The sequence below is a fragment of the Anolis sagrei genome, chromosome 7 (assembly GCF_037176765.1).
Source record: "Anolis sagrei isolate rAnoSag1 chromosome 7, rAnoSag1.mat, whole genome shotgun sequence".
NCBI classification, from domain to species: domain Eukaryota; kingdom Metazoa; phylum Chordata; class Lepidosauria; order Squamata; family Dactyloidae; genus Anolis; species Anolis sagrei.
This window is the reverse complement of record NC_090027.1, coordinates 25,840,133-25,862,309: the sequence shown is the minus strand read 5'-3', so window position 1 is coordinate 25,862,309 and position 22,177 is coordinate 25,840,133. Positions and strand designations below refer to the sequence as shown.

The window sequence follows — 22,177 nt, the reverse complement described above, 5'->3', positions numbered from 1 at the left end:
GGCAAATACCATTGGTTATTTCAAAGGCCAGGATTCAGTATTATCTATAAAACAACCTACCTCTTGGGAGTTGTAGCTAGAAAAGGTAGCAACATATCCAGATGCAGAATCATGTTCTGTGTCTTGGCCATCCTCAAACTGGCCATTTTCCCCCCAAAAGTATAGTCACTAAGCTTTACAACACCAGCTTGGTACCACTGCTGCAGATTGACACCTATCTATCAGCAACATTGACAAGTATGACTATTGCAGGCACTTCCAGAACCAGAACAGCAGCCTCAGCAGCAGCAGGAGCTTTAAAACAAAGCCATCGCCACTTGGATGCAAAGTGTGAGCCATGGAAGGGGCTGTCTGGCAAAATCCTATCTCAGCCACCATTCACTTCCCAGGTCAATGATGTTTGCTGGCAAACAGTAGTGCCAGGAGGAATTAGAAGCTGTTCTGCTCTCCCACGGACACCACAACTGCCCTCATCTCCCAGCCTCAGCAGACTCACAAAATCTGGTCTTGTCCTTGAATTCGATTGTCCTGGCAATAAGTTAATGCAGCCACTCTGCTTCATTGGGTCTATTGGTAACTTTATGGCCAGCCATCTGTGCTGACAGCAGAACAATCAAAGTACTTCAATATTGGGGTCTTTGCCATATGTGGCCAAGATGTGTGTGCCAAGGACCACAAGAAGCATGTTCTTTAACTTAAAGCGGATAATTGGGGAACAGGTTCACCAACTAACTCAGGAGAAACACTTGTATGTTTGCAATCAAAGCATAGAACCATTTTTCCCAGCTTGGTTGTTATCATCACCAGGGGCGGCTCAACCCATTACGCAAAGTAAGCATTTGCAGTATAGTTGATTTTGCCCAGGGGCGCTCTTGAAGCGCTTTTGGGGGAAAATATACCTTGACATATACAAGTTGTAGTTACTGGGATGTATAGTTCATCTACAATCAAAGAGCATTCTGAACTCCACCAATGATGGAATTGAACCAAATATGGTACACAGAACTCCCACGACGAACAGAATATATATATCAGTGATTGGTTTGGGGGGGGGGGGGGGCAAAATACTGTTTGCTTACCATTGAAAATTACCTAGGGCCGCCTCTGATCATCACATAATTTTTTATGTAAAAGACATTCTGCTGCAATACTTTGAACTATTCTTGATTTAAAAAGTATTGTTATTTGTATCTTGGGAACAAGATATTTGTAGCTTGGAGAAGAGAATGATGCTGGGGAAAATGGAAGGAAAAAAGGAAGAAAGGCTGACCAAGGACAAGATGGATGGATGTTATCCTTGAAGTGACTGGCTTGACCTTGAAGGAGCTGGGGTGGCGATGGCCAACAGGGAGCTCTGGTGTGGGCTGGTCCATGAGGTCACAAAGAGTTGGAAGCAACTGAACAAACAGCAGATGAAGGAGAGCCTTCCTTTATATGAAAAATGAAATTATGCAAGAATAGTACAGTTAGTCTGCACCACAACTAAGTCATAGGGAGGAGGGAGCAAGCTTGTTTTCTGCTGCTCTGGAGATTAGGATGCAGAACAATGGCTTCAAACTATAGGAAAGGAGATTCCACCAGAACATTAGGAAGAACTTCCTAACTGTGAGAGCTGTTCAGCAGTGGAACTCTCTGCCCTGGAGTGTGGTGGAGGCACATTCTTTGGAAGCTCTTAAGCAGAGGCTGGATGGCCATCTGTCAGGGGTGCTTTATTTATTTATTTACAGTATTAATATTCCGCCCTTCTCACCCTGCAGGGGACTCAGGGCAGATTACAATGTACACATACATGCCATAGACACACAACACATATAGACAGACACTCAGAGGCTATTTAACATTCCAATTTTCTGGCCACCAGGGGAGCTGTTGCTTCACCGTCCATCTGCGACACTGATAAAGTGCTTTCCGCATTCCCCGCATGCTTTTTCTGGATATTTTTATGGCCTCGTAAATTTGTTAAATTAGCCTCCCCACACATAAGTGGTACCTAAATTTCGTACTTGACAGATGCAACTGTCTTTTGGGTTGCAAAGGTTGACAACAAGCTACACAAATTGGGTGGAAGCTCACTCCGATCCAGGCTGGCCTCAAACTCGTGACATTTCGGTCAGAAGTAATCTTAATGCAGCTGACACCCAGCCAGCTGCACCACAGTCCCAGTGCTTTGAATGCTACTTTCCTGCATCTTGGCAGAGGATTGGAGTGGATGGCCCATGAGTTTTCTTCCAACTCTCAAAGTTCAAAGTTCTTCCAACTCTATTCATCTATTATTCTATGGCCATTACTACGAGGGGTATTTTTTAAGTAAGGAACCTCCGCAAGTGAGGTTCGCTCAGTGATACAGTTTTTGTCAGCAAGGAACCTGCCTGCTGCAGAAATTCATCGCCAGATTTGTGAAGTGTACGGTGATACTGTTATGAGTGAAAGCAAAGTGCGTAAGTGGGTACGACAATTCAAAGATGGCTGTGACAACATCCATGATGAGGACCGCTCTGGTCGCCCTTCTTTGATTACAGACGATTGGCTTCAGTTGAAGCGAGGATTCGTGAGAACAGGCGCTTCACAATAACAGGTCTCTCAAACGAATTTCCTGACGTGTCGAGATCAGTGCTTTACAACATTGTTTCTGAACACCTAAAGTTTAGGAAACTGTGTTCCCGTTGGGTCCTGAAACTCCTAACAGAGGACCACAAAAACCAAAGATTTGAGTGTGCGATCAAATCAAATAGTCTGTAATCAAAGAAGGGCGACCGGAGCGGTCCTCATCATGGACGTTGTCACAGCAATCTTTGAATTGTTGTATCCACTTACGCACTTTGCTTTCACTCATAACAGTATCACCGTACACTTCACAAATCTGTCGATTAATTTCTGCAGCAGGCAGGTTCCTTGCTGACAAAAACCGTATCACTGAGCGAACCTCACATGCGGCGGGTGAGTTGATAGTCTTAAACATTTTTAAAGCACAGAACAGAACCGTACAGGTTAGCTACAGAGCGGAAACTGAGCACAGTTGTTCCCGAGGCATGCCGGTACACGACACATGCGCTCATTGCGGTATGCGCGCGAACTACTAGTGTCTACAACAAAACGGACCTTACCTAAAAAATATCCCTCGTATTTTAAAAAAAGAAAACCAGGGATTGCAAACAAAGGTATGGCAAGTATTGCATTGAAACAAACATAAAGAGATCTGCCTTTCTATTGATACAGTAGAGAAGTCGATCTACCCAATAATTTGTATGCACAGCACATATCCACATGTATTCCTTGAATGCTGTGAAAGGAAGGCTGACTTGGGAAGACTGCCAATCCTAGAATCATGTGACCACATCTTAAAAGCCTTTAAAACATAACTTTTCCAAGCTATATGAAAAACAAGATGTTTTCATGCTGGATGTGTAAAATCCAAACTACAAGCTGCATATGTTTAATAAAGATCATAATCCAGGAGGATCTTCTCTTTCACAAGTTGGACTAAAACGAATGGCAACACACAAAAGAGCCTGGGAAGAACTACTTCCTGCGGGATTTGTGTTTTATGAGGTTGGACCATCTTTCACCTGCACTGTTGTGGCAGAGCAAAACTCCTATGTGGAAAGCATTGTGTTTAGTCAGCTTTTCAGTTGTTAGAAACTGTCAGCTACATGCAATGATAAGTTGTACTGAGCTACCAGAGGGGAAAAAACCTACTTACCTTAATTTTTGAGGTTATTTTACAACTGTAGTATTTTGTTGTGATATGTGCCTTTATAGTAAGCTATCTGGAGGCTGAAGCATTATATGGACTTCTTAAACCAATCAATAAATCCTTCTAACTCATTCTCCCAATATTTTGGGCACTTCCCCATTGCCTTGCTATTCAATACACTTGAGTGTTGGTGCCTTCTTCTGTACTGGCCCATTGAAGGTTACCGATCGATGGCCAGGCTCCTTGCTTCCTTCAATACCCTTCTTTTAGTAATGTACTTTAACCCTTGTGTGATTAGTACTCTGTTCACAAGGATAAACTGGATGAGCAGTTTCCATTTTATGCTTTTCATTACATTTTTTCAATGTCTACATAGAAAAATCAATGTTTTTTGTCAGCAATGTACTATAGCAATAACCTCCCTCTTCCCTGCCTTGTCTTCCTTTCTGCTTGGCTGGTTTCCACAAGGTGGAACTGGGCATGCCAGCAATAACCCAGTATATTTCATAGTGGTGGACCACTTTTGTCTCTCTTTAGTCCCCAGAAACACTAGCCAGCAAAGGACTTGTACATCTTCTAATGTGTCACAGGGCCATTGTCCCTCCCCTTGATTCAGATAATTGTCTTTCTTGTCCAGTCCCAGTCATTATTTTAAATTTACAACTATATATATAACCTAGTCCTATAGCAAATTTTATGCAAATGTGATCTAATTTCTTCACTTTTATGGTAAAATGGTAAAATGCTAAAATGGTCATCTGGAACTTTACTTACATTCCAGTTTGCCTCTTGGATTTATTTACTTTATTGTGCTCTTTCCATACATGCAACGCAGTGGTTCTCAACCTGGGGTCCCCAGATGTTTTTGGCCTACAACTTCCAGAAATCCCAGCCAGTTTAGCAGCTGAAGACGTACCTTTGCTCACTAGCGTACGAGGAGTAGTAGTTGGTAATACTGTCACAAGAAATTCAATGTGCAGATTTGACAAATATGAATTTAATATGATGTGTGGGAATGAATGGAAGGATGTGTGGTTGGAGTTTATTATTTTGGAAACACCAGTATAATATTAAGCTTCCCTTGAAGACAACCCGGAAGTTTGAACTGGTACAACGGGCAGCAGCCAGGCTCCTTACTGGAGCAAACTATAGGGAGCATACAATACCCCTATTAAAATAGCTTCATTGGCTGCCAATAAGTTGCCAAGCCAAATTCAAGGTGCAGGTCATGACCTATAAAGCCCTAAACGGTTCGGACCCCGCCTATCTCCGCGACCGCATCTCCTTCTATGAACCGGCACGAGCTCTAAGATCTTCCGGGGAGGCCCTCCTCTCGGTCCCAATACCGTCTCAAGCGCAGCTGGTGGGGACTAAAGAGAGGGCCTTCTCAGTGGTGGCCCTTCCAAGGGAAAGAAGACAGGCCCCATCCCTCCCCTCCTTCCGTAAGAGCTTGAAGACCTGGTGGTTTCAACAAGCCTTTGAAAATGACCAGTTCTAACTCAGCCCTACACATCGTCAAATATGGCCTTATTCTTCCTACCAATTACCCAGATTCTTTCCTCTAATCGGCCCCGGAATGAACAGCCACAGACCTGTACCTAATATTATTGTTGAAAGTGGGGAGGGAAGGGGCCATCTTTAATTCATTAGGAAGGGAGTTCCAGAGGTGGGGGGCAGCCACAGAGGAGAGGCCCATTCTCTCGTTCCCACAAGCCATGCTTGGAACAGGGGTAGGACTGAGAGGAGGGCCTCCTCTGATGACCGCAATGTCCGAGTTGGTCTATAGTGGGAGAAGCGGTTTGTTAAATATTAGTGGCGAAATTAGGTACTTCAGTTTATATTTGGGTTGGCTTATACTCAAGTATATACGGTATATTTATTTCTAGCTTTTGTAGTTGAGCTCAATGCTAGGATTCACAATTGTGCTGCATTCCATCATTCCCCAAATCAGCATAGCTCTTATAAGAGTTTGTTATGAGTAATTGGGGAAAGGAGCTGCACTTAATTTAAAATATATCAGCTCCATAGCAGAACTGGGGCCGTGGGACAGACAGGTCACGGTTCCATTTGCCCCTTTTTGAAATCCATCTATTTATAATATTGATGTGCCACCGAGCCGCCAGTGCCCTCTTTATTCCATGGCTTCTTCCCACCCTAACATCCATCTCCTAATTGCCAGACAAGACCTCCTGAGATAGAGTAGGCTGCTGAGAAATGTAAATTGAGAGGAAGGCTCCCTTTTATAACCAGCAGGGATTAAAATACACAATCTCCCAAGCCTCCTATTTATTGCGGAAATTCAAGAGGCAGATCGGGGTAGAGGATGGAAACAGAGGACATTACTGAGAAAGAAAAATAAATGAATCTCCAACTGTTCGTTGATGAAGTGAGATCGTATTGAACTAAGCCGCAGTGTAAACTTTATTAAAGGTCACCCTAATGAATAGCTTAATTCTAGAATTATAAATTAACTCATGTGGTTTTTGCTTTGTGAGCAACTGTGCTTTTCTGGATCTAACCATCCCGCAAATGCATGGCCATAAATGCATAGAGAGGGAAAACAAGTTGAGCCCATATGCCTATGCTTCCATCTGCTGGCTCATACAATTCATTGCAACCCAGATATGCTGCTTTATTTCTTCCTCATAGAAACATACATAGAAACATGCTTTTGACTATGAGCCAGAGTGGTATCTCCCAAGTTGTTCCTTCTGAATGCTTTGCTCATTTTGAGGGACAAGCCTATGTGTTGCAAAAGACCGGTCCTGCATGATCTAACCCAGCCTATTGCTTTACAGCGTGGTGGAGGAGCTATTCCCTTGGAAGTGCTAAATGAAGGTTTAGCTGCCACTCCGTTCAGATTCTGTATCCATATAAATAAAAATAAATAAAAATGTAATGTTCGTTTGTGGGATTAGCATAACTCAAAAACCACTGGACGAACTGACACCAAATTTGGACACAAGACACCTCTCAGGCCAACGAGTGACCATCACTCATAAAAACACAAAAACACAACAGAAGGGACTTAAAAACCAAATATATATATTACAACGCACGTATATACACACATATATGCATACACACACAAAACACATACACAGAAAGGAGGGAGGGAGGAAAGAAAGAAGGGTAGAGAAGGAAGGAGGGAGGGAGAGAAGAAGGAAAAGAAGGAGGGAAGAAGAGAAAGAAGGAAAGAAAGGTAGAGAAGGAAGGAGGTAGAGAAAGAAGGAGAGAAGAAGGAGGGAAGGAGAGAAGGAAGGAAAAAAAGATAGAGAAGGAAGGAGAGTAGGAGGGAGAGAAAGAGGGAAGGAGAGAAGGAAGGAAAGAAGGAAGGGTAGAGAAGGAATGAAGGAGAGGGGGGAAAGAAGAAGGGAAGGAGATAAAGAAGGAAAGAAAGAAGGGTAGAGAAGGAGGGAGGGAGAGAAGAAGGGAAAGAAGGAGGGGAGAAAGAAGGAAAAAAGGATAGAGAAGGAAGGAAGGAGGGAGGGAGAGAAAGAGGGAAGAAGATAAGGAAGGAAAAAAAGAAGGGTAGAGAAGGAAGGAAGGAGAGAAGGAGATAGAGAATGAAATAAAAAAGTGAAAGAGGGAAGGAAGGAGAAAAGGAACGAAAGAGAGAAAGAGGGAGGGAAGGAAGGAAAGTGACAAGGAAGGATGGAACCAAAGAGCAAAAGAAGCGAGAAAAGAAACAGGTAGAGAAGGAAGAAAGAAGAAGGGAAAGAAAATGAGGGAAGGAAGGAAAGAGGGAGGGAAGGAAGGAGAGAAAGAAAGAAAGAGAGAAGGAAAGAAAGAAAGAGAGAAAGAGGGAGGGAAAGTTGGCCACAGCAACACGTACAGCTAGTATTGAATAGAAATAGGCATCACCTTTTGTTCCAGGCAGCAAAATATCTTGAGAGGACCTTGCAACTAGAACAATATTCTCTACTCTCATGTGGGTTTTTCCCCCCATCCATCCTCCTACCTCACCCTGACTTAATAATGTGACATACGTGTATGCCCTGGAAAAATTAAATGATGCTATCAGCCTTTCCCTCCAGAAAAAAAACAAAATTTAGAACAGGGGAAATCAGGTACCTTATTACATTAAACAGCTATATCAAAGGCTTTCTAAGACATCAACGGAAACTGCTGTAGGGAAGGATTTCTGCCACTATTTGTCAGCATTTCAAGGGAAATAGTGGGGGGGGGGGGGAGAGGAAGGAAAAGAAGACGGAAGTCAAGTAACATTTGAAAGCAGTAATTCCATCCAAAACCTTGGATTGCTGTTGCAAAGAGAGAATGCAAAGGCTGGAAAGAGTAGGTTAATATCTGGAGGAGATGAAAGGCAGCGGAGAAATTGCCTGATCACTATTCAGATCTTGTGCAGTCCCACCTTCAAGAAAGGGTAATTAAAGCCACATTCTAATTAACATGTACTTTGCTCCCGATCAGAAGCATCCTTTGCAGAAAAGGGGGGGACTAAAGAAGGCTGGGAGAAAAAGAGCTCTTCCTTGTGGATCTAACTAAGGAAATTGGACCCAATCTTTGAGACATAATTTAGAGTAGGGGGGAAATAGAAAAAGAAGGGGTGAAAGGGAGGGAGGGGGAGAGAGAGAGGATTCTTTTAATGGTTAGGTGCAAAAGTGTCCAGCCTTCTCATCAACTGTACTGTATAAAGCTATTGTCCTCCCAACCCTGCTATATGCCTGCGAAACGTGGACTGTCTACAGATATCGCATGCAACTCCTGGAACAATTTCATCAGCGCTGCCTCCAGAAAATCCTGCAAATCTCTTGGGAAGACAGACGGACAAACGTCAGCGTGCTGGAAGAAGCAAAGACCACCAGCACTGAAGAGATGCTCCTCCGCCATCAACTCTGTTGGACTGGCCACGGTGTCCGGATGCCCAACCACCATCTCCCAAAGCAGTTGCTCTACTCCAAACTCAAAAATGAAAAATGGAATGTTGGTGGACAGAAAAAGAGATTTAAAGATGGGCTTAAAGCCAACTTTAAAAACTCTGGCATAGACACTGAGAACTGGGAGCCCTGGCCCTTGAGCACTCCAGCTGGAGGTCAGCTGTGACCAGCAGTGCTGTAGAATTTGAAGAGGCACGAATAGGGGGTGAAAGAGAGAAACGTGCCAAGAGGAAGGTGCATCAAGCCAACCCCGACTGAGACCGCCTTCTACCTGGAAACCAATGCCCTCGCTGTGGGAGAAGATGCAGATCAAGAATAGGGCTCCACAGTCACCTACGGACCCACCAGAACACTAATCTTGGAATACTATCCTACTCGGCCAATGAGGGATCACCTAAGTAAGTAAATAAGTAAGTAAGTAACTGTATTCATGCTGGCCTCCTGCACAAATGCATTCATAGGATATGTAGTATTTTAAGGCATTTGTAGCCACTTCTAGATTGAGGACAGTTATTGACACAGAGCTGAAGGTCATGCTAACAGAATCCCACTCTTCCTGAACTTCCATTACAACCCAAATCCAAGATAAGGTCTATAGACAATTGGATTTAGAACCACTGAATCTATTTTTGATTTAATAGTAACTTTCAAAAACCCAAGATTCTGCATCAAAATGTGTAAAGTTACAGTGTCATAGCTGCCGCTTTAATAGGACACGCAACCTTTTTTGTAAACTGTGGACGAAGTGCGTCCTATGTGGTGCCTTGTTTGCAATGGGAGTTCCTGTTGAGTCTCCTAATATTCTGGCGTTACATAGCACTCTGGTGGCCACTGTAAAATAAGATTCATGGCACAGTCATCCAACCGTTAGCTCTGCTTGCACAACTTCCAGTTTTGAAGGAATGGCAAAATATCAAGAAAGATCACCATCATCATTATAGTCATCATAACAGAGTTTTCAAGTGTTGACTCAGTATTCAAAAACTGACGGAATGGACCAACCTTCACTGAATGGACCAACCTTCACCATGATTGCTAATAAGATTGAGGCCTGCAAACAAAATACTTGCTGAAAGGTACTGGTGATGTTGACCTATCCTTCCTGACCCCTCTTCTAGCCTCAAATGCAAGCTGGGAGGAGGAGGTTCTCACCTAGGATTTTCATGGATAGGCCAAGCATTGTTTTGGCTGATGGTGCTCAAAGTCTTCCATTTTAGCAGGGCAATGAATCCAGCACAGAATTTGTTGAGGTCTGTTGGAAGTAGAAAAATGGGTTTATATATCTGTGGAATGACCAGGGTGAGACAAAGGACGCTTGTCTGCTGGAGCTAGGTGTGAATGTTTCAACTGACCACCTTGATTAACAGACCTCACTACCTCTGAGGATGCTTGCCACAGATGCAGGCGAAACGTCAGGAGAGAATGGCACTGAACCTTATCTCAGCACCTTGGGTAGCTCCATTACAAACTAAAACCTGAAGTCAATCTACTATCTCACTGAAATGGGAGGCACCAACTGCCATTAACATCTGAGTCTGTTGTAGTTTACCTGGCTCCTGATTCTCTTGTTGGTCTTCAGAACACCTTTTGACCCCCAATGTTCACTGTCTGCTTTACTTCTTTCCAGATGGATAGAAGTGAGTTCCAGCAGGATTCAGTTCTGAAGCAGCTGGAGGTGCTCAAAGAAGAAGAGAAGGAGTTCCAGAAGGTACGTGCTTACAGAATCCAAACTGCTCATTCTTTTTAGTTAGATGTTATCTGCGAGTAATAGCTAACCCCAAAGAACCCTCTGGTGTCTCATCACACAAAACCCTGTCTTTTTCTCCCACCTGTTGCTAAGGTTTGCATGGGTACAATTTCCTTTCCTACCTTAATTAATAAAGTGCTTTGGCACTGGGTTGTTGTAGGTTTTTTCGGGCTGTATGGCCATGTTCTAGAGGCATTCTCTCCTGATGTTTCGCCTGCATCTATGGCAAGCATCCTCAGAGGTAGTGAGGTCTGTTGGAAGTAGGAAAATGGGTTTATATATCTGTGGAATGACCAGGGTGGGACAAAGGACTCTTGTCTGCTAGAGCTAGGTGTGAATGTTTCAACTGACCACCTTGATTAACAGACCTCACTACCTCTGAGGATGCTTGCCATAGATGCAGGCGAAACGTCGGGAGAGAATGCCTCTAGACCATGGCCATACAGCCCGAAAAAACCTACAACAACCCAGTGATTCTGGCCATGAAAGCCTTCGACAATGCTTTGGCACTGTTCTCTGGATGCTTGGAAGATGCCTGAGAGAGTGGATGTTCAATCAGGAGGAACTGGACATCTTCTGTAATTCCAAAACAGGATATGTGCGCATGAAACTTCAGGATTCTGGCCTATGTCTCATTCCACGGAGCTGACAGATGGGAGCTCACCCCGATCCAGTGGTTCTCAACCTGTGGGTCCCGAGATGTTTTCGCCTGCAACTCCCAGAAATCCTAACAGCTGGTAAACTGGCTGGAATTTCTGGGAGTTGTAGGCCAAAACACCTGGGGACCCACATATTGAGAACCACTGATCTACATTGTAGAATGAATGCAGTTTGACAATACTTTCTTCTTTGGCACTTCCTGTGGTGGTGATGGTCCTCCTCCTTCTCCGGCAGGACTCTTAAAGGGACAATGCCCTTGTGATGGAGAAGAAGGAAAAGGCTCCAAGGGCAGAATGGACATAGCCTGGCATTTCTTGAACTGCCATGGCTCAAGGCTATGGAGTAGCCAAGGGAGATGTAGTTTAGGGAGGGAAGGTCAGGAAAGAAGGGAAGGAAGGAGAGCCCTGAAGTGAGGCAGCAATGTCTGTGTGCTTAGGGCGAAATCATGCATGCCCTCAGAGAGGGTTTTTACAGTGCCTTTCTGGCGTGCATGCCATAGGTTTGCCACCACTGCCCTCGAGTAATGATTCCTCAAAAGACCCATAGAAACGAAAAGGTCTTCACATGTCTACATAAGGATAGCAAAGAGGGTGGCAGTTCTCCTCTATCGTTCCAATTTGTTCTCTGACTGTGAGAGCCGTTCAGCAGTGGAACTCTCTGCCCCGGAGTGTGGTGGAGGCTCCTTCTTTGGAAGCTTTTAAACAGAGGCTGGATGGCCATCTGTCAGGGATGATTTGAATGCAATATTCCTGCTTCTTGGCAGGGGGTTGGACTGGATGGCCCATGAGGTCTCTTCCAACTCTTTGATTCTATGATTCTAATTAATATTGTCGAAGGCTTTCATGGCCGGAATCACTAAGTTCTTGTGGGTCTTTTCGGGCTATATGGCCATGTTCTCGAGGCATTTCTCCTGACGTTTCGCCTGCATCTATGGCATGCATCCTCAGAGGATGCTTGCCATAGATGCAGGCGAAACGTCAGGAGAAATACCTCTAGAACATGGCCATATAGCCCGAAAAGACCCACAAGAACTTACTAATTAATATTTTTTGCCATTTTGACCATCCTCTAACACTGCTTGGCCACAACTAGTCGTGGTTTCTCCCTGTAAAATGTTGGAAGCTATGATTGCAGTCTAACCTTACTCAACTTTTCCCAATTTTCCTAGGATCCTACAAATGGCTATTACAGTGTGAATACTTTCAAGGAGCACCACTCCACCCCGACCATCTCTCTTTCGGGCTGCCAGCCAGACATGAGACCAGCCAACAAGCAGCGTGTGCCCACCGGCATGTCCTTCACCAACATCTACACCACCCTGAGTGGGCAGAACCGGCTCTATGACTACAGCCAGCGCTTTGTCTTGGGCATGGGGAGCAGCTCCATCGAGCTGTGCGAGCGGGAATTCCAGCGGGGCTCCATGAGCGACAGCAGCTCCTTTCTGGACACGCAGTGCGACAGCAGCGTCAGCAGCAGTGGCAAGCAGGATGGCTACGTACAGTTCGACAAGGCCAGCAAGGCCTCAGCTTCATCTTCTCATCACTCGCAGTCCTCCTCTCAAAACTCAGACCCCTCCCGACCACTGCAGAGGAGAATGCAGACCCATGTGTGAAAGGGGGAAGAGGACAGGACTGGAAATGGAGAAGGCCGGGAGGGAGAGCAGGACGGGTCAGGACAGACCACCAAAGGGAGCTGGCCATAGTAGTCAGCCATCCCGAAGCCTTGCCCTGCCAACAGGTGGGGGGCTGTTGGACATCTGCCCATTCCAAATGGGTTGGAGGCTGTTCTCTCATTTTATTTGCATTCTGGTGGCTTTTAATTCCCAAAGGCTTTCTTCCACCTCTCCCCTTTCTTTAGAGTAAAACATTCAAGGTGACGGGAGCAAGAAGAAGCCTGTGCTGGAGATAAAACTGTCCAAGCAAAGATTGGTAGACCTTCCTTCCTAAACCCTTTGACCACTATTAAGCAGGTGGGGAGAATTCACAACAGCTGAACCCAAACTAATTTTAAGCACAACCTATTTTTTCTTCCTGTAACAGGCTGGTTTTAGGGGAACAGGAGTGCAGAAAGGCAAGCTCAAGACACTTCTGCATTCTTTTGTGCAATGTGTTGCCTATTCTTTCAGAAAGAGAGAAAGGCCAAACTTCCAAACTCAACTCCAGAAGAGTACAGACATCCACAGTCTTTAGTGGGACACCAGGAACACCTGCTTCCCCTCACCTTTTGTTTCAAGTAAGATGACCTGCCTGGCCACAAAATGTCTTGAGACAGGACGTGGTCTTCCTGTTGACCAGCCATTTTATACTTCTCAGCTCGTGCGGTGCAGAGCACTTTCTACTCGAGCTGAGGAGGACAGCCATAAAAGCTACCTTTCTAATATTCCTCTCATGGTGGTTGCTTCATGGAGACAAGAGGATTGGTGCTCCTAGTGGTTTCTCCCACTTCCTCTTCATTGATGATGCCACTGCCAGACTGCGGACATTGCAAAGATGGTCCACCTGCAACGTTGTGAAGTACACCAGCCAACTCTTCTTCCCAATGCTTTGGCCCCATGTGCAAAACTCTAAACCCGTCCCCCAAATGTGTTCTTCAAGCAACCTCAAAGAGTGTGGCTTCATTTAAGGAAGTTCTGTGTGAGAGGGTGGGAGGGGAACAGCCATTGGTGTAACTTAATGTACACTCTGAATTTGAGTCTTCTTTATTTTTCTTTCTCTTTTTGTTTGGTGTTTAGTGTTCATAATATTACAGTGTGTCCTTGGACTAAAAAAAACAATTGGAGTTGAGAACTTTTAAAGAGTTGCGTCTCAGCAGAATACGCATTGCCAGACACGCACTTACATGCACAACAAGAATACTATCAGTTGAAAGGAATTGCTGGTAGACGGAGGACTGAGCTAAATCCGAGAGCCATGTGACAATCACGGAAAAGACACACCGAGAGTGGGAGACGGAGAGCCAACACAGAGCATTGTTCTCACTGCTTCTTGTGTATTTCTGTCCCCTTCCTCTTCCCGTGTCTCTTCTTCCGTCTCCATCAGTAGCACAATTGGAAGATTAATACAATAATTGTTACAAGCACTTTTGTAGTGGGCTCATTTGAAAGTTCGCCAAATGGAAGATTCTCCTTCCAAAACAAACATGACACAAGCATTTGGTGCCAAAGGCAACATCTGGAAGTCAATTTGGTGCTTTACGTGGGCTAAATATAAACAGGCAAGAAGCAAGTCGAGAAAATGTCAGCGGTAGCAGATATTCAGAAGCTAAGTAGCTTCTGCGTGGTCACCACTACTCTCTCAGTTGATTCCATCTGCTGTGTTGTAAATGGTTACCAAACAGCCCAATAGTTTGGGAAGGTATGGCAGTCAACTTCCATCACTCCCAGCCAGGGCGGAAACGGAGGGAGATGCTGGGTAAACTGGTTTTTCCATTTCTAGTGGATACTCTGGTGACCTGAATGTACATTTGACTTCCTTCTCATATGACATTTGCAGATCATTCCAGTCTTCTTTAGGCATTGATTGTACAGACTTACTTTTATACATAAGAAGCACTGACTAAAGGAAGTGTGTTAAGGGGCCCACTCAAACTACAGAAGTATAGTTCCCTTATGAGATTTTGGCCTGCATAAATAGGAGTATAGATCCAGGGAAGTCATGCTACACCTCTATTCTGCCTTGGTCACACCACACCTGGAACACTGTGTCCAATTTTGGGCACCACAATTGAAGGGAGATGTTAACAAGCTGGAATATGTCCAGAGGAGGGCGACTTAAATAATCAAGGGTCTGGAGAAGAAGCCCTATGAGGAGCGGCTTAAAGAGGAGGGTGACTTAAATAATCAAGGGTCTGGGGAACAAGCCCTATGAAGAGCGGCTTAAAGAGGAGGTCGACTTAAATAATCAAGGGTCTGGAGAACAAGCCCTATGAGTAGTGGCTTAAAAAGGAGGGCGGCTTAAATAATCAAGGGTCTGGGGAACAAGCCCTATGAGGAGCGACTTAAAGAGGAGGGTGACTTACATAATCAAGGGTCTGGGGAACAAGCCCTATGAGGAGCGGGTTAAAGAGGAGGGTGGCTTAAATAATAAAGCGTCTGGGGAACAAGCCCTATGAGGAGTGGGTAGCGACTTAAATAATCAAGGGTCTGGAGAACAAGCCCTGTGAGGAGCGGCTTAAAGAGCTGGGCATGTTTCAACTGCAGAAGCGAAGGCTGAGAGGAGACGTGAAGAGGTTCATGTATAAATATGTAAGGGAAAGTCATAGGGAGAAGGTAGCAAGCTTGTTTTCTGCTGCCCAGGAGACCAGGACACGGAGCAATGGCTTCAAATTCCATCTGAACATGAGGAAGAACTGGCTGTGAGACAGGCCCGTAGCCAGGATTTCGTTTCGGGGGGGGCTAAAAAAATTTTCAGGGGGGGTTTCGGGGGGGCTGAGTTTCGGGGGGGGGGCTGAGTCTGAGTGAAAGAGGGTCTAGTCTAGCAAACCTTTTGTATCATTACCCCAATACCCCCATGCATATGGGATATATTGAGTATGGTGATCAGATCATGATATGAATAAACATAACAGTTTAAATAATGCACCAGTAAAGCCTTTTCACGAACCACCATGAGAATTTCGGCCCCCCGAGCCCCCCCCCCCCCCTGGCTACATGCCTGCTGTGAGAGGTGTTCAGCAGTGGAACTCTCTGTCCTGGGGTGTGGTGGAGGCTCCTTCTTTGGAGGTTTTTAAACAGAGACTGGACAGCCATCTGTTGGGGGTGCATTGAATGTGATTTTCCTCCTCCTTGGCAGAATGGGGTTGGAGTGAATGGCTCACGATGTCTCTTCCAACTAAATGGTTCCATGTTTCTACTGAATTATGAGACTGGTAGTGTACAGAGGAGCATTTAGAGTTCTCAGCCAAAGGGCTTTCATATTTCAGGATTCAACAGGATGGAATTACAGCAGCTCAAGTGGAATGACAGTGTCATCGGTGAATGCCCTCCAGGACTGTTCAAGCAACAGCTGATATGACTACATAGGCCAGTAGAAAGTCGCCACAAAAAGCAACCTTTTCTGACAACAATTTAATAAATAATAAATAATAATAATAATTTAAAAAAACTTTATTTATACCCTGCCACCATCTCCCCAAGGGGACTTGGAGTGACTTACATGAGGTCAAGCCCAACAACACATCAAAAAAAACAAGCAATAAGCAAATAAAACAATAAATATAACTCGCATATAGACAATAACATGCAAAGATTTAAAAACCTATGGCTGGGCCAGATGTAATAGTTAAAATTTTAAAAATAAACGCTGAGCATGAACAGAGGTAGGATGTATCTAGTAGGAGGGTTATAAAAGAAATGTAGGGAGAGCAACCCAACGGGTGATTAAAGTGTTTCTGAGGACATTTTGCAGGGAATTGTTTCCTTTATTCAGGGAAGGCACACTGGAACAGCCACGTTTTCAGGCTCCTCCTAAAGACTGCCAATGTGGGGGCTTGCCTGATATCCTTGAGGAGTGAGTTCCAGAGTCAGGGGGCCACCATAGAGAAGGCCCTCTCCCTCGTCCCCGCTAATCATGCCTGCGAAGGGGGCGGGAGCGAGAGCAGGGCCTCTCCAGATGATCCATCGCGTGGGTTCGTACACAGAAATGCGATCACGCAGGTAGGCGGGTCCCAAACCATTCAGGGCTTTGTAGGTAAGAATCTGCACCTTGAATTGGGACCAGAAAATGAACCGCAGCCAATGGAGCTCCTTAAACAGGGGGGTTGATCGCTCTCTGTTAGTCACTGAGTTGAATCTTGATAGGACTAGACAAAGAAAAGGGTCACTTTTCTTGACTGCAATTCATGAAGAGTGCATAGAATGTTTCCAAACTGTTAATACAACCACTGTGCAAGTGAAGGAAAGCTATCCAGATGCAAAAGAGGTTCACCAAATAAGTCAGCTTATTCGAGTAGAAAGAGATGAGCCAGAGGCCTTTCTCAATGTCACAGCCCAGTTCATATCCTCTATCATCATTACATATCACATGGGACTTCATGTGGGCCTCAGCAAGAAGTTTATGAAGGCTGTATAAGTCTTGTGGGTCTTGCGATTTCAGGAACAAAAAATGAGAGATAGGGATGACTTGTGCCGTCACACCCAGACACTATAAAGTTAAAACTAAGATGTGCTTCTCTCTTTATCTGGGCGGACTGCGGGTGCCTTTCTCATAAGCTCACAATTCTCAGCAACTGAGGCCAGTCCAGATTTGAACATCAACAGAACATTTATTTTTCAAAGTCCTTGACAGACTTGTCACAGCTTGATGAAGTTACAAACACAAACAATCAATTTGGGAAACCATTTAGATGTTCTTTCTTTCCTTTTTCCTTCAGTTCCCGAGTTAACTTTTCCCCAACAGTAGAAGAATCCTGGTATCTTTTACCCTAACCCTGAGCTGTTATCTTTCAGAAAGAGAAGGTCTTCCCCTATCTAAGCTCAAGATTAGTTTTGGAGATGAAGTAATGGAGCCTTTCTCAATGACAAAGAAATCCGGAGATATTCCCTGTCCCAGCACTGAGCTACTGTCCTTTAGAAAGAGCAGGTCTTTCTCTATCTGAGCTCAGCGCCAGTTTCTAAAGCGAGAAGGTGACTTTAACCTTAACCTCAACCCTCAATCTCAATCGTACTCACAATGGCTTATCTGAGCTGCTTAGCTTGGCCGCCAGCACATCTGAGGCTTTTTCTATACTAAAGAAAGCAGGAGATCCTTTTCAAAATGGAGATCTCATCCCCAGGAAAAAGGGCGGTCTCTAGACCAAAAGGACACTTTTTAAACCAATAGCTGCAAAAGGTTTGCAGGCTGGCTTCCAGCCTCTGTTAATAATTAACTTTCAGGGTGCTGCTAAGACTGCAGCAACCCTGGGGAAAAAGCAAAGGGGTGCTATCTCAAGCAACTACAGGGCAATGCAAACCAAGCTCCTGGAAGACGGAACATGACTTGTAATGTCATAAAGCGTTAGCTCTGGTGATGTTCTTAACCATGACACATTAAACATCAATTACAGATGCAAAAGATATTGCATTCAAACAAAAATGCTATGTCTAAGTAATGAGGAATATTTACCCACACTTTTCAAGTCGTCACACTTGCATGGAACTTTTGCCCCTTCATCCAGAGACCTAGCAGAAAGGATACAGGCAAAGGAAACCGGGAACAACATGCACATGTTGTTGTTTGAGAGATAACTATTTCCATTCCCTTACTTTATTGTTACTAAACACATATCCTGAAGACAAGAACAATAGATAAACTGTGTCGTCGCGCCTGGGATATATTATTCTTAATGAAGGAGGGATGGACGTGGCATCTTTCCCCCAGGGGATTGCTTCTTGCCCTCCTATAGGAAACTGGAACTCTCAAAAACCCAAAACGCTGTAAATAACTCAAAATAAGTTTTATTGATCACAAAGAGTTATTTCTTAAAGCAACGAGCTGGAAACTTCAGAGGGGTGAAGGAAAATATACGTTACCGTCTCAATTAGTCCTGGGTCCAAGGGGTTTGAAGCTGAGAAGCCTCACCAAGCTTCCTCTTTCCTCAATGGCTGTGAATGCCGGAGCAAACCACAACCCCAGTTCAGATGGCCTATGTTTTGAAGACTCAGGATCTTCCTTTGGTGCCAAAAGAACCGGTTTGAAGGCGCTTGGGTCTCCTCAATGTTGTCCAGGATGATCTGGACATAAAGCATGAGTCCCAAGGGTAAAAAACCTCAGAGTTGATGCTAAGAGGTAACTTAAATCAGGGTCCTTTAGAGTCAAGTCTCTTACTCACGTCCATATGGTAGGAACTCTGATGGCAGAATGAAAAGAAAAGGAAGCACTCCCCTCCTGCAGGAAGAGGTGGAACCAAACAGTACTGATTGACAGCTATAAGTAACCAATCCATACAACTATACATAAGCAGGGTAAAAGGGGCAGGATTACAACAGTTTAAACCTTACAACTAACCGTTTTACACATAGGTGGCGCCACTTGCGCCGTCACATAAACTTCATCAGAAGAATCTGAAACTGAATAGTGTGATGGAGCTGGAGTTCATATAAGGACGTTCTAATGAGATTTTCAACAGAGCTCATGATGCATGAATAACCCGAAGTGTGACTTTGGGCTTTATCGCAGACTCCTGTTATATTATTGATAAAAATGAAAGAGAACAGAAGGTAAATAGAAACATCACATAAATTGAGTGGACAGACTGTTGTGGAAATGAATTGATCATGTTTTGCTCCCATGGAAAAAAACTCTTCTCCAGAAGGAATCCTGGTTCTTCTATTATCACAACACAAGCCTCTTGTACACAGCACCAAGTGGTGGATGCCTGCGAAATCATGAAGCTCATGTCTCCTCCTTCCTCCTCCTTTGACCAGTTTTATAGGGATTTTAATGCATTTTAGATCAATTAGACACACGTCAACATTATTTATTTATTTATTTATTTATTTATTATTTACAGCTTTTATATTCCGCCCTTCTCACCCCGCAGGGGACTCAGGGCGGATTACAGTGTACACATATATGGCAAACATTCAATGCCCATTTTTGACATACAAACACATACAGACTTACACAGAGGCTATTTAACTTTTTCTGGCCGCCAGGGGAGCTTTCGCTTTCATCGTCCATCTGCGACGCTGATGAAGCACTTCCGCATTCCCCGCATGCTTCCCCGCTGGAATGCTTTGCTGGAGTCTTCTTTATGGCCTCATAAATCAGTTAATTTAGCCTCCCCACACTTTAAGGTGGTACCTTATTTTCCTACTTGACAGATGCAACTGTCTTTCAGGTTGCAAAGGTCGACAACAGACTACACAATTGGTTGGAAACCCACTGCAACCCGGGCTGGCTTCAAACTCATGATCTTTTGGACAGAGCGATCTTAATGCAACTGACAATCAGCCAGCTGTGCCACAATCCCATTATGTTGATGGCTGTGTATATTGTACTTCAAAAGAAGATGTCTAAAGTACATTTCCAGTGGTGCAGGGATTGTAAGGAAAAGAACTGTTGAGCACAGAAACCATCAACCACACCTTCAGGATTATCTGTGCCCTTAGTTGCAATGTTCACAAAACAAATACTGTATATTCTGGCATGTAAGACTATTTTTTTAACCCAAGAAAATCTTCTCAAAAGTCAGGGGTTGTCTTATACGAGGGAGTCATCTTATACATGGAGTAGTCTTAAACACGGGAGTCATCTTATACGCTGGAGTAGCCTTATGCAGTCTTATATGCGGGATAGTCTTGTACACCGGGAGTTGTCTTATAGAGCGGGTGCTGAAACTTCCAATCCGGATTGGAGAATCTGTGGTTGCTGCATATTGTGGGGGGAGCTCAAAAATGGCAGTGGCCACATCCCTGCCGTATGCAGCGACTGTGTGCCATCGTGCCTGGGGGCTATAGCTCTTAGTGAAAGAGGTATGGACGTGACATCTTTCCCCAGGGGATTGCTTCTTGCCCTCCTTTAGGAAACTGGAAGTCTCAAAGATCCAAAATACTATAGATAACTCAAAATAAGTTTTATTGTTCACAAAAGTTATCTCTTTAAGGCAATAAGCTGGAAGTTTCAAAGGGGTGAAGGAAAATGTACATTACAGTCTCTGGTTGTCTTGGATCCAAGAAGTTTTGAAGCTGAGAAGCTTTTCCAGGTCCCTCTTTCTCAATGGCTGTAAATGCCGGAGCAATCAACAACCCCAGTCCAGATGGCCTATGTTTGAAGACACAGGGTCTTCCTCTGGTGCCAAAGGAACTAGTCTGAAGGCGCTTGAGACTTCCCAATGTCGTTCAGGTTGGTCTGAACATGAAGCATAAGTCTTATGGGGAAAAACCTCAGAATTGGTGTTGAGAGGTAATTTAATCAGGGGCTTTTAGAGCCAAGTCTCTTACTCACGTCCATCTGATAGAAACTCTGATGGCAGGGGGAAAAAAGGGAAGAACTCCACTCCTCCAGGAAGAGGTGGAGCCAAACAATAGAGCTGAAAAAACAATTCAACTGGTGCAAACAACACTGATTAACAGCTATAAATAACCAATCAATCCAACTATACATAAGCAGGGGAAAAAGGCAGGATTAAGCATGATACAACAGTTTAAATCTTGCAACTAACAGTTCTACACATAGGTGGCGCCACTCACGCAGTCACAGACTGTATGAAAGCATTAAGGGCAATGCTGTACAAGTATGGTAGAAGAAAATCCATTCATCAGGATTCATGGACTTAATGTGGTTCTGATGGTGGAATGAAGGGGCGCCTCACCGGCAAAGTGTAAGTGAAGGGCGGAGCAAGCTGCATCCGGATTATGGAAAAAAGACATAGAGTGGCTCTGGGCCCAGAAAAACACACCTCTTTTACCTGTCTGGCCTGCCCTTGTATCCTATTACCATACCTCCTCCTCTGCCTCTCAGATCTTGCTCCTGAAGACTGCAGTGAAGTGGTGCAGGTGCGCATGTGCAAGATCTGAGAAGCAGAGAAGGAGGTACAGTAATAGGAAAATTACCACATTGAAATCAAATCTGATGCTTTTAAAAAATTTCTTTGGTGTGTGTTGGAAGAGGGGTAGTCTTATACAGCGAGTATATCCCAAACTCTAAGTTGGGGGTCGTCTTATATGCCCAGTCATTTTATATGCCAAAATATACGGTAATTAATCTTGAATGAGCAATTAAAATTATAATACCATAGATCCACAAAGACCTATTCCTGATGGAAATTCAAGTCTCTAGAATGGGTTGGCAGTCCAAATCCAGGGAGCAGGTGAGTTCCCAGTGTTAGCGCCAGCTTTTGCCAACCTAGCAGTTTGAAAACGTGCAAATGTGAATCTATTAATAGGTACTGCTCCAGCAGGAAGGTAATGATGCTCCATGTAGTCATGCCGGCCACATGACATTGGATGCGTCTACGGACAGCGTCGGCTTTTCGGCTTAGAAATGTCTATGGACAGCGTCGGCTTTTCGGCTTAGAAATGGAGATAAGCACCAACCCACAGAGTCGGACATGCCTAAACTAAATGTCAAGGGGAAACCTTTACTTACTAGAATGGGTTTGCTGAAACAGAGCAATATGGCTGCCTGCATTGTTGACAGTCCTGGAGGAAACAGTCAGGATAAGTATTTACACTTCAGAATTTACCACGGCTGCAGTGCC

The 22,177-nt window shown here is 44.4% G+C and overlaps 1 protein-coding gene across 3 annotated transcripts in view; it reads left to right on the top strand.

Moving 5' to 3' along the window:
- KIRREL3 (kirre like nephrin family adhesion molecule 3) overlaps positions 1 to 14,077 on the top strand; it is a 952,985-nt gene extending 938,908 nt beyond the window's left edge. For all 3 annotated transcript variants that reach the window (XM_060787109.2, XM_060787106.2, XM_060787107.2), the window contains 2 exons: positions 10,220 to 10,300; positions 12,168 to 14,077. In XM_060787109.2, the coding sequence (XP_060643092.1) occupies positions 10,220 to 10,300; positions 12,168 to 12,611 (525 nt within the window). In that variant the 3' untranslated portion in view covers positions 12,612 to 14,077. The remainder of the gene's footprint in view (positions 1 to 10,219; positions 10,301 to 12,167) is intronic.
- The last annotated feature ends 8,100 nt before the right edge of the window (positions 14,078 to 22,177 follow it).